Consider the following 17,815-nt stretch of genomic DNA (forward strand, 5'->3'; position numbering starts at 1 on the left):
TCTAATAATTTATAAGTACATCAATGCTTCAGCTCCAACTGAAAAGGGGAGCCCCAACTCCCTAGTACTCTAGAAAAGTGTTCAAGTTTTATTAGGCAACTCCAACTCCTGAAAGGATGCTCCTACACCCTGTTTTACAAGCACGCAGTTGAAGGATGCTTCAATGCCTTACAAGCAAAAACTTGTCCTTGCACCACCCTACCACCTTGAAGTATTTCCAAGCTCCAACCTGAAGGTGACTTCAACCACCTGCCTAGCACCACCCTAAAAATGATAATGAATTCGACACATTATTGTGGGCTCTCGTACTAGGGACAATGACTCATTTACAATGAATAGACTTTCGCCAAACTATTGTGGGCTCTCGTACCACAGACAATGGCCCACTTACAATGAATTATACGACAATAAAACTTCAATGGTGAAGCTCCTTACAATTGCCCTTACACTACAAAAACCCTTACTTCAAAATCCTTCCTGCAAAAATAGTAGGAAACCATTACCAAACATGAATCAAATTGTTCTTCTTTCCAAACAACTATAACATATAATACCAGTGAAGTGTTAAACTGTTGTACCTTGTTAAATGATTTCGTGGGAATGTCGTAAAGCAGAGAATGCCAAAACCCTCACTGTAAGTGCAAAACTTTTAGTGATGAAATTGTGTAACCTTTACTACCATATCTGGAAGAGGCCCTAACTATTGTATGATGAAACTCTTACTGCCTTCTTCAGAATGATAAAGTACTACAACAGAGGTGACTTGTGAAGATAGTCTATTGCTTGTCTCATCTCTTTAACACCAGCGTTGACTTGATGGATAATCAGCCATTCAAGCATACCAAGATACTTCCCATTGTAGAACTCCAAGTGAAATAAACCAAAAGAAAATAGGCTTGTTCGAAGAGTGTACCTCAGGATTGCTTTAGGAGATGCTGTTCTTAAAATAGATCTTGTTCCTCCAATTCTCCAATGCACGGATCACAAGTACAAAAGTCAACTGAACTAGATGCATAGACAGTAGGTGTAATTTCATATATATGCTCAAGGGAACTTCGTTGGTCAAGTAGCACACTTAAGCCTCGGAATCAAGTGAAATCAGCCATCAACATTCCTTACTATTGTCGAGGTGATTGAGTAGATGTCAGACTTGTAAATTTTTCAAATAGCAATTAGGGCTTGGATCCTCACTGAACTAGAGCTAGAACAATGTGAAATACTTAAAGAGAAAACTAGTTGCAGGAAGGAGATATGTCAAGGATCAAAGTAATAGTTCTTGGGCTGAAATATTCAATGCTAATCTTAGGGGCTGTAATTATTATCAAACCTTACAGGGTGGAGAAATAATCATTATTTGCTTCAATAATATTGAATCTTCAAGGGTCCAAACTGTGCAAGAGAAAAACACAGGTAGATAAACCCTCAACAAAATTGTTCCGTCGTTGGTGCAGTAGTTGCAAGATGTTAATATCAATCCAACGAAATTATCTTAAGATGTAATGCTCCACCTGCAAGAATATAAGGCCAACGAATCCCTTCTCTGCCCAAAGAATCCCTGAAACAATAAAAAATACTCCTGCAATGTAGACCGCATGGTACTTCAGAAGCAACAAGAGAAGACCGCAAGTCTTAAGGTTTTTAGGCTTCTAATCAAAGGCTTCTTTGTTGCTTTAGATAACAAGCCCTTACACACAGAGCCGAGAATTCTTCGTTGGTATAGAGATCAGAATGTGTGCCCTAGTGAGGGTTGAAACCACAGAGATGAAACACAGAGGTTTGCAAACAAAACTGCACTTGTATTTTCTTCATTGGTCCTGCATAAACTTATACAAATGAAACCCTTTATCCCAAGATTTTTAACCAAAACCCTTCAATTTATCTTGCCTCCTTATTATGTCTTCAGGACTCCTTAAGGCCGAGATAGTCAAAACTTTTGGTCACACAAAGATATGTGTTTTAATCATACTTTGGGAGGGAGATCTTCTTCCCTTATATACTTTTTTGTTAATTTTAGTTAACAATGGTATGTTCTTGCTTAGCACAATTTACTTCAATGTTCCTTAGCAGCCCAATAGCAATTTCCAATTTCCAATAGCAATCACATTAACAATAAAAGCATATAGAACATGAAACAAAATGCAGAAGACAAGCCAAGACAAGAGGACACCAGATTTGGCGGATGCCAGGGAAAAACCCCAATGTGGAGAAAACCTTTTGATCGAATTTTCTTATTATTTTATCAAATGTTTAGCAGAGAGAGAGTACAAAAGTCAAATTGACTTGCCCAATTCAAAGTCAAAACAACCCAATAAATTTATGCAGTCAACCACAATCAAACTTCAACACTAACCAGAAAGTCAATGTTGGTCAAAACAGCAATAAATTATCCTCAAAACAGTGAGGTCTTCCTAGTCAAACTCGGCGTCCAACAGCGGTCAAATTCAACCCAAAGCAGTCACAAAATCTGCAGTCAAACTTGGTCAATCGTGCGGTCAACCTGTAATTTGGGTCTGCGGTCAAAGTGCACATAATGCCTCGGTTTCTATTCCAAAAGATGTGGCCAGTTGAGACAGAAATAACCCTAGAAAATCTAAGTCAAATGATGCCTGGAAGGTCACGGTCAACGTTGGTCAAACTGCAAAATTCCTTGTGATTTTCGGCCCTGAAATTCAGTTTGAAATTTCGTCCTCCTTGATCCACACGTGTGAGAGAGAAGAGTGCCCAATGTTGTACGAACCAATGAGAGAAGGTGAGAGAATGTGTAAGTGATGAAGATGCCAAATAAGGTGAGAGGACACTTGTATTTATACAATTCAATGAGGGTGAAGACTCATGTCCATTGGGATTCATGAACCTACATGATAATGTAGCCGACCTAAACAAATTGAACATGAGTGGGCATAAATTCAAAATCATACTTTTGCTTGTCCAAATGAGATGATCTTTATATCAATCTTGGTCCTCTCGAAAAGAGGAATCTCATGCCATCATCATCTCCATCAAAAGAGTTGTCACGACTCCCAAGGTGGAATTTGGCCCTAGTTGCCAATTTTAACACTCCCTATCAACTAGGGAGAATTCCACCTGCCAATCCATCCATCATCATCAACATCATGCCATCTTGTTGTCATGAACCATCTCTATATCTCATCTCTGCTATGTTGAACACTAATATGAATAATGAAGAGGAATTGATTGAGAGTGAGTCACAAGACCTTACCAATCTCCACTGACAAAAGTCAGTCCAGCGGTAGAACGTCAATCAACCTTGATCCCAGATCAAGTGGTTGAACACCATGCATCCTAAACATAGGGAGTACGGCAGTACACGATGCGTCCATCGGTAGTGCTATGGTCCCTATCCACTTTTCCCAACTCATTGGCCAGATGAGAGGTACTTCCCATGAGTCCTGGACTACATGGGTAGGATGTATGTTGGGGCATCAGCAGGAGAAGGTGAACCACTCATCCTATACATATGTCAATCATAGGGGAAGGTGAACCACTCACCCTACACACATGTCAACCACCATGGGGTATCACAAAGGAAGGTGAACCACTCACCCTGTATATAGTGCACCAATAGGGAAAGGTGAACCACTCACCCTATGGTCGCTCATAGCTCCAAGAAGTACCCCAAGCCCCCAGGAGCTCCCAAAGCTCAATGTCCAACTCAAGCGGGACCCTCATGCGAGGGTCTTTCCAAGTCTCTCTCGGAAGGCTAAGAATTTGACCTTCCCCAAGGGCTTCGTGAGTATATCTGCAACCTACTCATCAGTCCTGATGTGTTGTAGCCTTATTGCTCCGCATTGTACCATATCCAAGATAAAGTGGTACCTGATATCAATGTGCTTGGATCGGTCGTGGAACACGAGATTCTCTAAAAGGAGAATCCCACTCTGGTTGTCGCAGAAGATCACGGTGGTATCCAGCACATGCTCAAATAGCTCACTGAAGAGCTTCCTCAACCAAACAGCTTCACAACAAGCCATACTAGTTGCAATGTATTCGTCCTTGGCGTTGCTTAGTGCAACCGATTTCTGCTTCCTGCTCATCCAAGAAATTGAAGCAGAATCCCACTCTGGTTATCGCAGAAGATCACGGTGGTATCCAGCACGTGCTCAAATAGCTCACTGAAGAGCTTCCTCAACCAAACAGCTTCACAACAGGCCATACTAGTTTCAATGTATTCGTCCTTGGCGTTGCTTAGTGCAACCGATTTCTGCTTCCTGCTCATCCAAGAAATTGAAGTAGACCCTAATGAGAAGCAACATCCAGACGTGCTCTTACGATCCACCACATTGCCAACCCAGTCAGCATTTGTATATCCATGCAGCCTCAAATTCCAGACAATGTATCTTAGTCCATAATTGATTGTGCCCCGAAGATATCTCAAGAGATTCTTAGCAGCAATCCAATGTATGTGATGAGGCTCGACCATAAATTGACTCAATGTATTCACAGCGAAGCATATGTTAGGACAGGAGTTTACCAAGAACATAAGGGCCCCCACAAGTTGTCTATATTCGGAAGGGTTTGCCAATTCGGGCCCAACAACACTTCCACATAGCTTCTTGAAGTTGAGTTCCATTGAAGTAGACACAGACTTGCAATCCACCATCCCATATTTCTCGAGCAGCTTCACAATGTATTTTCCTTGAGAAAGGAAAATCTTACCTGGCTTTTGCTAGACCTCCAGGCCTAGGAAGTAGTGCATTAAACCTAGGTCCTTCATCTCGAATTCGAAAGCCAACTCCCTCTTGCATTGATAAATGAGAGGGTCTGCACCTGTGAAAAAGAGATCATCTACATAAAGGACCAGAATGAGAAGCATGTCATTTTCAACCTTGAAATATAGATTAGGATCAACTTCACTCCTTGTAAATCCCAGCTTCATAAGATAGTTATCAATCCTCCCATACCAAGCCCTGGGGGCTTGCTTCAACCCAGAGAGGGATTTCTTCAACCTGCACACGTGTGTCCTTCGATCTTGTACTTCAAACCCCAAAGGTTGTTTCAAGTAGACTTCCTCCTTAAGCAAGCCATGCAAGAAAGTAGTCTTAACATCCATTTGGTGTAGGCTCCATCCTTGAGAGGCAGCGAGAGCAATAATCGAACTGTTAAAATTGGCAACTAGGGCCAAACTCCATGTGGGTCATCTTATTTATGGCAGCTGATATTTTTCTTGGACTCCTCTCATCGAGAGGTGTAGGATTGATCTAAAGATCATCCGATTCCGATAAGTATTCATGGAGATATGAATTCATCAATGTCGGCCAGCAACTAAACTACCCGCACTTGTGCTCCACGTTTTGGTATAAATACAAGTGCCTTGCAAGTCATTTGTACACACAACTCTCTTGAGATTTCTTCTTCTCCACTTGTTTTGGGTTTTAGTGGAAAGAAGAATCTATAAGGGAAAAATGCAGTCCTAGAGGATGATGCCCTAGCCGCAAGAGGTGGTCTAATCGCAGTCCAAGAGAGGAGATCTGGGCACAGTAAAGAGGCTCCTTCACAGCGTAAAACTGTTCCTATACGCTGCCCTAATCTACCCTAATACGCTACCTAAAGGATGCCCTAATCCGCTGTCATGAGGAGGCCTTAAATGTGCCCTAGCCGCAGATCTAAGGAAGGGTTACAGCGGAGGCAAAATGTGCCCTAGCCACAGGTATCATCACAGCAAAAGAGACTTCTAACACAGACCTAAATCGCAGTCATCTTAGCTAGCTATTAGGCCGAGTTTGAGGGCTAAACGCATGATGATTGTGACATGTTTTGAGGACCGAATGTTGTTGTGCTAGGCCGCAGGCCATAGCACCACAACTAGGCTTGCGTAGGGCAGCAAAGGGCTATCATATGCCCTAAGGCAGTAACGCAGCTAGGGAGGGGTTCTATTAAGGTATGTCGTAGTCCTTCAAAGGTTGTTTGGAAGTCTGTTGGAGAATCGAAGGCTACAACCATATGAAAGTTTGAGCAGCAAGTTTGATGTTGCTATGTGAAAATAGGTAGGACTGTCTTAACATGAAAGTTGTCCACCTAGTATTAGAATGACTTCCAGTGCAGCATATAGAGAATCCTCTTCACAGTGAACTATGCAAGAAATGATAAGATATGACAGTGTTGAAGCAGCATGGTGTGGAATGCTGCTACAGCATGACAGATATCATAAAGAAGTGTGGTGCAACATGTTGTGTGCTTGGTAACAAAGTGCAGCACTGTGATAAAGGAGTGCCAGCATGATGAAGGCAACATGGTGCAGTATGGAGCAGCAATAGTACAGCATGGTAATGATGAACATATGGCAGCAGCAAGAACATATGACAGCAGCAAGAAGGTATTGCAGCAACAGAATGATGAGGTGTTGCAGCATGCATTTGGGTGCAGCATAGTGCAATGAAGAGCTCAGCATAGTGCAGCATGATGAGACAGAACAATGATGGGACTGCCATGTCATTGTGCACCAATGGCACAATGGGACAGCAAGCATGGACAACATGGTTCAACCATGGCACATGGGACAGCAGTGCAGCGTTAGGTGCAGCAGCCATGAGGTCCAGCATTGTGATGATGGGTGCAGCACGGTGAGGTGCAACACGATGATAGGTGAAGGAGTCACCTTGGAAAATTAGTTGAAGCAGCATGTCTTCAACTGATCTCATGTATCATCTTCTTAGAGATGATCTATGCTCTTATCTAGATAAGTCAAAGTGTTGACTTTTGTTGTAAATGTACTATCTCTCTCTCTCTACTAAACTATTGAAGAACATATACGAAGAATTGATCAAGGGTTTCCCCACATTGAGGTTTGCCCATGGTTAGCACCACATCTTGTGTCCTCTTGTCTTGGCTTGTCTTCTGCGATTTATGTTTATGTTCTATCTGCAATTTACTTTAATGCTGATGTGATTGCTAATCTGGAAAAGATATTGAGCTAACTGTGAAAATTGAAATAAATTGCTCTAAGCATAGAACATACCTAAACTTAACATGGTATCAAAGGTGAGGTGAAGACAAAGCCCAAGCCCAAGCCCAAGCCCAAGCAAGAGTGAAAGAGCAATCACCGAAGACAGTTGGGAAAGGACAAAAGGATCAATGGATTTCTCATCCCTCTTCAAATTCACCAAGGGTGAAGTCGAAGCAGAGAATATTATCAGAATGGCGCAGCAGAAGTTTCCGATGGCCTAAAGATCACTTCAATTAGAAGTCTGGATCTAAGGGTGGAAAGAAAGACCGATGCCTTGTTTGCGATAAGTTTGGCCATTATTTGAAGGAGTGTCTGAATGGCAGGAACAAATAACTTGATGATGATAACAATCATTCCAGGGACATCTTCAATGATCAGAGGAATAACTGGTAATGCAAGTCATCAAGGAAATGGTTGACTCTTCAGAGAAAGCAAGGAACCCCAGGTATGAAGAATCAAATGTTGTTTTTAATAAAATAAAGAAGTATTATCTTGTATTGGTCCTCTCCTTCAAATTCTGTGGGAATCTGGCTTATTGATTATAGTGCTTCAAGGCACTTCATCGAATAGAAGGATGCTCTCTCGAATTTGGTAAGAGATGGAAACAATCATGGGATTATACTTGAAACCGATGCCACCTATCCCGGAAAGGAAGTAGGAAATGTTACCCCTCAATTGAATGAGGGTAACTCGATTCATTTACAAAATCTCTTTTATGTACCTGATCGCAAGAAGAACCTGGTGTCCATTTCGGCAATGGAAGTCAAAGGTTTCAGGGTGGCATCCATTGATCGAAAGGTACGTGTTTGAAAATAGAATTTTCAAAGATGTTTTTTCTCATGGGTTCAGGGTTTGCAATTTGTATCAAGTTGCAAGATGGTCCATTGGGGATCATGTCAATTGACATATCTCATCTATAACACCGGAGATCTACTTATAGGGCCCTACCCGATGTGAGTCAAATGGTGACAGGGATGCATGAATTCAAAAAGAGCATGAAGGTACATGTCTGAGATGTACCGAATGAAAATCTTACAAGGGGACCATTCCCCTTATGTAGTAGGTCCACAGGTTTGGAAACACCCAAGGAGTTTGAGATTCATGATCAGGAATCTCATGTATACAGGTGGAAGAAAGCCCTCTATGGCTTGAAGCAAAACACCCTGGGCATAGTATGAGAGGATTGATAGTTGTCTGATGAAGCTAAGATTCACTAGGAGTGAAACTGATCCAAACCATTGCTCGAAGGTTGTGGATAATAGACCTCTCATACCGGCACCTTCTAAGGACGACCTATTTCTAACAGGTGCAGACCCTCTCATTTGCAGAAGTAAGAGGGAGTTGGATTTCGGATGTGGAATGGTAAACTGCAAGCCCGTGACTACCTCGAGGATCTTAACTTTCAAGAAGTTATATGGTAGTGATGCCAGACCAGATTTGGGAAATGCCTCTAAGTTTCATAAACTCATTCACATTGATGTTCTTGGTGAACTTCCATCCAGACATATGTTTTGCAATTAGCATGATGAGCTCATATATGGTTGAGCCTCATTGGATTGGTGCCAAGAATCTTTTGAGATATCTTCGAGGCACAATCTCTCATGAATTGAGATGCACTACCGAAAATGTGAAGCTGCATGATTATTCGAATGTTGACTAGGCAGGCAGTATGGAGGATCGCAAGAACACTTATGAGTGTTGGTTCTCTTTGGATTCTGCTTCGATATCATGGATGAGCAGGAAGCAGAAGTTGGTTGCTATAAGCACCGCCGAGACCGAATACATAGCTACGAGTATGATCTCGATTGAAGCTACCTGGTTGTCGAAGCTCTTCAGTGAGTTGTTTGTACACATGATGGATACCACCGTGATCTTCTGTGTCAACCACGGGGGGATTTGATTGTTGAGGAATCTCGTATTCTATGATTGCTCCAGCAGATAGACATCAAATACTACCTTATCAGGGATATGGTACGTCAATGAGCGAGGAGGCTCCATCGCATTGAGACTGATGTACAAGTCGCAGACATTCTGTCAAGGCCCTAGGGAAAGGTCAAATTTGTGACTTTCCCGAACGACTTGGAGTCGTTGAGAGACCCTCTTATGAGGGTCCTGCATGTTGCATGCATTGAGCTCTGGGAGCTCCAGGGGGCTCGGGGTACCACCGAAGCAACACGCGACCATAGGGCGACTCACCCTCCCTAATGGTGCACTGTGTACAGGGTGAATAGCTCAGCCTTCCCCTGTGATACCCCGAGGCAACTTAGGGACAGGATGATTGGTTCTTCTGTTGAGGCATCCTACCCATGCAGTCTAGGACTCATGGGAACTACCTCTCATCTGATCAATGAGCAGGGAAATGGGGTTAGGGACCATAGTAGTACTATCGATGGACGCATCATTGTATTTATCATACTCCCTACGCTAGGATGTCCTCCATTGTTCTGAGATCAATGTAACTGATTTGGGATCAATATGAGTGGTTTGAGACACTCTCTTGTGATATTGATCTGGGATCAATAAAACTGACTTCAGGTCAGTAGAGAATGGTATGAGACATTCTCGATCAATTCTTCTTATTCATGGTTAAGCAGAGCAAAGCAGTGCAGGGCACTGATGGCAGAGATAGTACAGTCTGGCAGATGGATCGGCGGATGGAGTTCTCCCTAGTTGAAAGGAAGTGTTAAAATTGGCACCTAAGGCCAAACTCCATGTGGGTCATCTTATTTATGCCAGCTGATATTTTTCTTGGACTCCTCTCATCGAGAGGTGTTGGATTGATCTAAAGATCATCCAATTCTGATAAGTATTCATGGAGATATGAATTTATTTGTGTTATGGGACAATTCGTCAAGGTTGGCCAGCAACTAAACTGCCCCCACTTGTGCTCCACGTTTTGGTATAAATACAAGTGCCTTGCAAGTCATTTGTACACAACTCTCTTGAGATTTCTTCTTCTCAACTTGTTTTGGGTTTTAGTGGAAAGAAGAATCTCTAAGGGAAAAACATCGTCCTAGAGGATGATGCCCTAAACGCAGTCCTAGAGGATGATTCCCTAGTAGCAAGAGGTGGTTTAACCGCAGTCCAAGAGAGGAGATTTGGCCACAGTAAAGAGGCTCCTTCACAGCCTAAACATGCTCCTATAAGCTGCCCTAATCTACCCTAATACGCTGCCTAAAGGATGCCCTAATCCGTTGTCATGAGGAGGCCTTAAATGTGCCCTAGCTGCAGATCTAAGGAAGGGTTACAGCTGATGCAAAATGTGCCCTAGCCGCAAGTATCATCATAGCAAAAGAGACTTCTAACGCAAACCTAAATCGCAGTCATCTTAGCTAGCTGTTAGGCCGAGATTGAGGGCTAAACGCATGATGATTGTGACATGTTTTGAGGACCGAATGTTGTTGTGCTAGGCTGCAAGCCATAGCACCACAACTAGGCTTGCGTAGGGCAGCAAAGGGTTGTCATATGCCCTAAGGCAGCAACGCAGTTAGGGATGGTTCTATTAAGGTATGTCGAAGTCCTTCAAAGGTTGTTTGGAAGTCTGTTGGAGAATCGAAGGCTACAACCATATGAAAGTTTGAGCAGCAAGTTTGATGTTGCTATGTGAGGATAGGTAGGATTGTCTTAACATGAAGGTTGTCCACCTAGTATTAGAATGACTTCCAATGCAGCATATAGAGAATCCTCTTAACAGTGAAATATGCAGCAAATGATAAGATATGACAGTGTTGGAGCAGCACGGTGTGGAACACTGCTACAGCATGACAGACATCATAAAGAAGTGTAGTGCAACATGTTGTGTGCTTGGTAACAAAGTGCAACACTGTGATAAAAGGAGTGGCAGCATGACGAAGGCAACATGGTGCAGTATGGAGCAGCAATAGTACAGCATGGTAATGATGAACATATGGCAGCAGCAAGAACATATGGCAGTAGCAAGAACATATTGCAGCTTGCATTTGGGTGCAGCATAGTGCAATGAAGAGCTCAGCATAGTGCTGCATGATGAGACAGAACAATGATGGGACTGCTATGTCATTGTGCACCAATGGCACAATGGGACAGCAAGCATGGACAACATGGTTCAACCATGGCACATGGGACAGCAGTGTAGCATTAGGTGCAGCAGTCATCAGGTCCAACATTGTGATGATGAGTGCAGCACGGTGAGGTGCAGCATGATGATGAGATGCAACACGATGATAAGTGAAGGAATCACCTTGGAAAATCAGTTAAAGCAGCATGTATTCAACTGATCTCATGTATCATCTTCTTAGAGATGATCTATGCTCTTATCTAGATAAGTCTAGTGTTGACTTGTGATGTAAATGTACTATCTCTCTCTCTCTCTGCTGAACTATTGAAGAACATATACAAAGAATTGATCAAGGGTTCCCCACATTGGGGTTTGTCCCTTGCTAGCGCCACATCTTGTGTCCTCTTGTCTTGGCTTGTCTTCTGCGATTTATGTTTATGTTCTATCTGCAATTTACTTTAATGCTGATGTGATTGCTAATCTGGAAAAGATATTGAGCTAACTATGAAACTTGAAATAAATTGCTCTCAGCATAGAACATACCTAAACTTAACAGGAACGAATAGTGGTATATCAAGCAACTGGTGCAAATATCTTGCCATACTCCACTCATTCCTTGTGAGAGAAGTCTCGAGCAATGAACCTAGCTTTATATTTTCAGCTCTCCCATCAGCTCCATGTTTGATTTTGTAAAGCCATTTAGATGCAAACACAAACTTTTCCTTTGGCCTAAGAACCATGTCCCAAACACCATTCTTCATGATTGATTCGTATTCTTCATTCATCGCATCCTTCCAGACTTGGTGCTTTACGGCTTCTTCGAATGTACATGGCTCAGATTGAACAATAGTACTCATAGCAACAACGTACCCTTGATACTTATTTGGCTTCTTACTTTCATGAAATGTCCCTCTTGGAGCAACACGTCCTTTAGCATCTTCGAGAGTATCCTTAAGCCACAAAGTTCTTTTTCTTGAGATAGAGGAATCACCAGGTGGTGGATCAATGGGATCCATCGGGCCTTCAACATCAAGCATAGATTCATCTGCCAAAGGTTCAATTTGTTTATTTGCAGCATCATCATTCTCTTTTCGTAGAATGGGGAGATCTTTGGCTTTCCCAAGGATAGTGTATTCATCGAATGTAACATCATGGCTTACTTCCACATCTAGTTGACCAGGCACATAGATTCTATATGCCTTTGAATTTTCACTGTAGCCCACAAATGTTCTTTTCTTGTACTTTGTTTTTGCAGCAGCAGGTGCATTTGAAGGAGGCTCCACCACTCTTCCCTTTACATAGTCCATTGCATCATGCTCTTCCAAAGTCATATTCCATGCATGATAGTCAGATTTGTCCTTGAGCTTATCCTCATATTTGAAGTAGGATGTAGAAGCCATTGAAGCTAAACCAAGATTCTTGTCTAACAGTTTTCCTTAGTGATTGCTTTTCTCTCTCTTGATTGGCCTTTGTCTTCACCTGGGCTCTAATACCATGTTAATTTTAGTTAGCAATGGTATGTTTAATGCTTAGCACAATTTACTTCAATGTTCCTTAGTTGCCCAAAAACAATTTCCAATTTCCAATAGCAATCACAATAATCACATTGATAGTAAAAGCAGATAGAACATGAAACAAAATGCAAAAAAAAAGCCAAGACAAGAGGACATCAAATTTGGCAGATGCCAAGGAAAAACCCCAATGTGCGGAAAACATTTTGTTCGAATTTTCTTATTATTATATCAAATGTTTAGCTGAGAGAGAGTACAAAAGTTAAATTGACTTGCCCAATTCAAAGTCAAAACAGCCCTGTAAATTTTTGGAATCAAACTTCAGCCCTAACCAAAAAGTCAACATTGGTCAAAATAGCAATAAATTATCCTCAAAACAACTCGGTCTTCCCAGTCAAACTCGGCCTCCAACATCGGTCAAATTCAACACAAAACAGTCACAAAATCTGCGATCAAACTTGGTCAACCCTACGGTCGACCTGTAATTTGGGTCTGCGATCAAAGTGCATAGAATGCCTCGATTTATGTGCCAAAAGATGTGGCGTGCTGAGACATAAGTAACCGTATAAAATCGAAGTCAAAAGATGCCTGGAAAGTCACAATCAACACTGGTCAAACTACAAAATTCCTTGTGATTTTCAGCCCTGTAATTTAGTCTGAAATTTCGTCCTCCTCAATCCACAAGTGTGAGAGAGAAGAGTGCCCAATGTTGTACGAATCAATGAGAGAAGGAGAGAGAATGTGTGAGTGATGAAGATGACAAATGAGGTGAGAGGACACTTGTATTTATACAAGTCGACGAGGGTGAAGAGTCGTATCTATCGGGCTTCATGAGCCCACATGATGATGTGGCCGACCTAAACAAATTGAACACAAGTGGGCATAAATTCAAAATCATACTTCTGTTTGTCCAAATGAGATGATCTTTATATCAAACTTGGTCCTCTCGAAAAGAGGAATCTAATGCAATCATCATCTCCATCAAAAGAGTTGTCCCAAGGTGGAATTTGGCCCTTCAATTTATCTTGCCTCCTTGTTATGTCTTCGGGACTCCTTAAGGTCGATATTTTCAGAGCTTTTGGTCACACAAAGATATGTGTTTTAATCATACTTTGGGAGGGAGATCTTCTTCCCTTATATACTTTTTGATTTTGGAGGTAAAATCACAATTGAAATTCAAACATAATGGGGGGAAAAACCCCTTTGAGGGTATTTTGAATTTTAAATTCAAAAGACCCAAAACCCCCTTTTTGAAATTGACTTTTTTTGGTCAACGAGTATTAATAAACCCCTCTTAACATTGTAGCCTTTGGACCACCGAATAATTAAAATGCAACTGCCATGTCCTGTTAGCTATAAGAATTATTTCCTTGGATCATGCACGATAAACAAGGCTTTTCACTTGGAGTTATGGACCAAGATCAAGGGTCATTATATTTAAAGATTCATATCTTCATAACCATGCAAGCCCACAAGACATGTCATATACCATTGAAAGCAGAATGACGACGAGAGTATGTAGAAAATCCACGAAATTCTGCAACTACTAATATGAGCAATTTGAAACTAATTTTTTTCATATAGACACAAAATTTCTCGACCAATTTCGTGGCGGAACAAAAACATAAATAAATACACACCACACAATTCAACAACACATTTTTTCTAGGGAACCAAACTGAGAAAACCCTCTACTTGTTTGAGAATTTTATTGATAGAATATTGAGCAATAGAGCTCTTACCATACAACTTTGTTTCAATAGAAACCAATTTGATTTCCTCTGGTTGTACTAAATTAAAACACCTACAAGACCCCGGTCTCCTTTCCTTCTCCTTTGTGCAATCCTAGAGGCCTATTTCCTAGCGCAAATCCTCCTAAATACTAGTGCATAGGCTGCTCCAATTTAATAGGAATTTCCTCCTATTTCCTAGCGCAATTCCCAAGGAAAATTGCTCTCTACCAACTCACATACAAGCTCCTTCTTGTTCCGCTCTCTCACAAGCTCACACACAATACTTGTGCTCAAGAAGAATGATTACAATTGTGCCTTTGCTCATCCTAATAAGCAATTCAAATGGCTAAATCTGGTCAATTATATTTTAGGAATCAAAATTGGTGATTGAGTTGTAAACTGAGTTGAACCAGAGTCACACAACTCGGACTTATCAACAACAAAGTGGTGTCAACTTGGCATCCAAGAACACTCAAAAATAACTTGGCTTATTACAAAATCAGGGAACATATAGTCAAAAAATCAGCAAGCACAAACTCGACTAGACTCCGCAAACTTATGCACCAAACCCGAGTCTAACCCATTTTGACCAGTAGTTTTGATGAAGTTTTGACTTGATGCACCGGCTCAGAAAGCCAAGTCGACTTGGGAGTACTTTGCAGAGCTATAGAGAGTACTGTTTCTGTGAGCAGATAGACACCACTTGGGCTGGATTCTAAGCTGGAGGAAATCCATTCTTGGTGGTACAGACACTTGGACACTTGTGCATGTTTTTTTAAGCATTTCCAAAAATAATAATAAGAATAACCTTCAGTCCAAGTGGATGTTGCGGCCAATGATTTTACAGGCTCGGGGTTTAGGTCTCAAATGTCAGACATTAAAAAAACAATATGAATAAGCAGTTGTCTATAACGCGATTTTTTGAAAGCCTTTCCGGTGGGTTTTTCCGGTCGAAATCCGGCAGGAATTTATTGGAATCGCAAGTTTGATAGCTAGTTTCTGCACAATGAAAGCATCCAGGGGTTTTCCAGGGTGCTGAATCCAAATATGCAGTTAAAAAACCATTTTAACTGCAACAAATCAAGATTTAACTTCAATTTCTTCCGCCGGATTCCGTCACGGGAATCTCCAAAAAGTCGCATTATAGACAACTCCTATGAATAACAGCAGCAAACATTTATAAGTCACCTTAACGCTAAATTATTAATTCATTGTTGTATTCAAAAAACAACTTACGGAAATGCAATAATTTTGGAGTCCGACGCCCATTTGAAGGGGCACACTGCAAACTGTAGCAGCTGGAACTTCTCGGCATTGTCTTTTGCCTTATAATAGGCCGTCTCCGAGGTGTCGAAGGGTAATATTCGGTGCCATGGGGCTCCATGGGAGCCCGTGGACTGTAGAGAAACGGATATAAAGTCCGCATTTCGAATGTCTTCAATCACCTGCTCAATGGCGGGCCCGAGATTCGACTTCGTGACCTGCTTGAATCCCCATCGTTTGCTAGTCTGACTGCCCATGTGTCTCTGAAAAAAATGCCGCCTGTGAATGCAGAGAACCTGAGAATATTTTGTTTGTTGCATTTTGCATCGGAGTCATCAGATTCGAGGTTCTCCAACTCTGGAATTTGGAAAACAAGTTTCTCAGCAGAAATCAAAATCAAAAGCCGTGAAATCCTGAACCCTAATACCGGCCGCCCATGTTCCGACAATAGTAAACATGATAATCACGTAATTTACTCACATTTTCTATATAGTACCGTATGGTTGTGATTTTGTGCAATAACCACCGTTCGCAAATCATGGGGAAGTGAGTGGAGCTTATTTGGAATTTTATTGGGCAGGGTTTTTGGTTCAGTTATATAAATTTTTTATAATAGTTTAATTTTATAGATATAAGTTTTTTAACTTAATCATATAGTTAAGATTCGGTCAATATTTCGAACTAACTAATTGGTAAAAATGACTGAAAGCAGATATATATTTCACACACAAAGGTGTATGCGCTCAACACACACATTACATTGAAAAAATACTCTAATATATAGATTTTCTATCTAACTTATTCTTAATTTAGAAGGAGAGGTTGAGAGAATTTCTCAACCATCTCAAACCAACATCTTAAATATAGGATGTAAGCATTAACTCCAACATACTCTCTTAATGCTTACATTACATAAATTTATTGAAATCATCCACAAACAACAAAATACACAGTCATTCTTTAACTGGTTTACAACTTATCAGTATAGAATCCATCAAATTGCCTCATAATCCTCGTAAAGGTGTAGTCGACAAGTTGGATTCCTGAGTTCGACCCCTGAACTCCCGAATCAAGGACCTCCCAAAGTCAATTACTGAATAGCGTTCGAAGTCGTCGCATAACCTCATTAGAAGACCACTCCCACGTCTTCAACGAACAAGGGATTTTTTCCAAGATCCGCAACTACCATATTATCTGGACAACCATCCATCTTGAGTCTTTTCACTGAGTTGTTCTAAAAAAGTTTGAGAGGTTCAAATTCTTCACTGAATTCATCATCAGAATTCAATGGATATTCATCTACGACTAAATTTGTCAATGCTTTCCCTTTTAACAGATCACTAGCACGACTTTTGCAATTCCACGTTGTATACCCAATTTTCCTGCGATAGTAGCATTCAATTTCACTTTTGTTTGCATTTTTCTTTTTCATCCTTGTCTTTGTAAACAATGCATTTTCTATTCGAGAGTTCTCTTCCGTATCCTCCAGTTTTACTCTCTTTTCTTCCACGAGAAGTGCTGCAATTGTCTCGTGCAATTTTTGTGAAGTCATTAGACTCAAAGTGAAGACAACATTACTATAACTTGAAGGAAGACTATTTAGTAATATTGCTTTAGTATCTTCATCCTCCACCTTGGCACCTGCTTCAGCTAATTGTCTTATAAGAGACATTAAATTGTTTACATGAGTGGACATAGATGTTTCTTCACTCATTTTCAGTTTAAATAATTGCAATTTTACGGAAAATTTTGCATCTGAAAGAGCAAGTCCAATAATGGACTTAGCTTTGTCATCTCTATTTTTCCATTCAATTAATTATTTAGCATATGTAGACCCTAGATCTGAACCATTCATTATACCCCACAAATTCCCCACAAATTTTTCTTCATTGATTGCATTTAAATTTTTAATTTATCGCTCAATTTTTCTAAAACCATAAACTCCACGATGAAAGAAGAAAATGAAATACCTTTTAAACTTAAGCACCGATGTATCCTTATGCAATTAAAAAATGCTTCGGTTTCTTTGTGAAAGCGGCATGCCTCAGATGAAATTCGAACAAGACAAAACAAAACAGCGTTGTACAGTGAACTCGCGGAAAGAAAACAGTCAACGCTCCACGGTTTATTCTAACAATGAACCTCCATCGCACCAGTCTCCAACACAACCTCCAATCTACGCCTCCAACACTCGAACACCTTTAACGTTGACCGCCACGCACGCTCAAAAACGAGAGAATCTACCTTCTTATACCCTGCGAATGAGTTCCACTGAAAAAACTCATCTACGCTTCACGGCTTACATAAT

At 41.0% G+C, this 17,815-nt stretch overlaps 1 protein-coding gene across 1 annotated transcript in view; it reads right to left on the reverse strand.

The window, feature by feature from the left end:
• LOC149172436 (poly(A)-specific ribonuclease PARN-like) overlaps window positions 1-16,036 on the reverse strand; it is an 82,368-nt gene extending 66,332 nt beyond the window's left edge. The window contains exon 1 of the mRNA XM_089424328.1: window positions 15,481-16,036. Coding sequence (XP_089280454.1) covers window positions 15,481-15,827 — 347 coding nt within the window. The 5' untranslated portion in view covers window positions 15,828-16,036. The remainder of the gene's footprint in view (window positions 1-15,480) is intronic.
• Between the last annotated feature and the right edge of the window lie 1,779 nt (window positions 16,037-17,815).

The sequence above is a fragment of the Pinus tabuliformis genome, chromosome 4_2 (genome assembly GCF_031772625.1).
Source record: "Pinus tabuliformis cultivar Carrire ecotype Pingquan chromosome 4_2, CPIR1, whole genome shotgun sequence".
Classification (NCBI taxonomy): Eukaryota; Viridiplantae; Streptophyta; class Pinopsida; order Pinales; family Pinaceae; genus Pinus; species Pinus tabuliformis.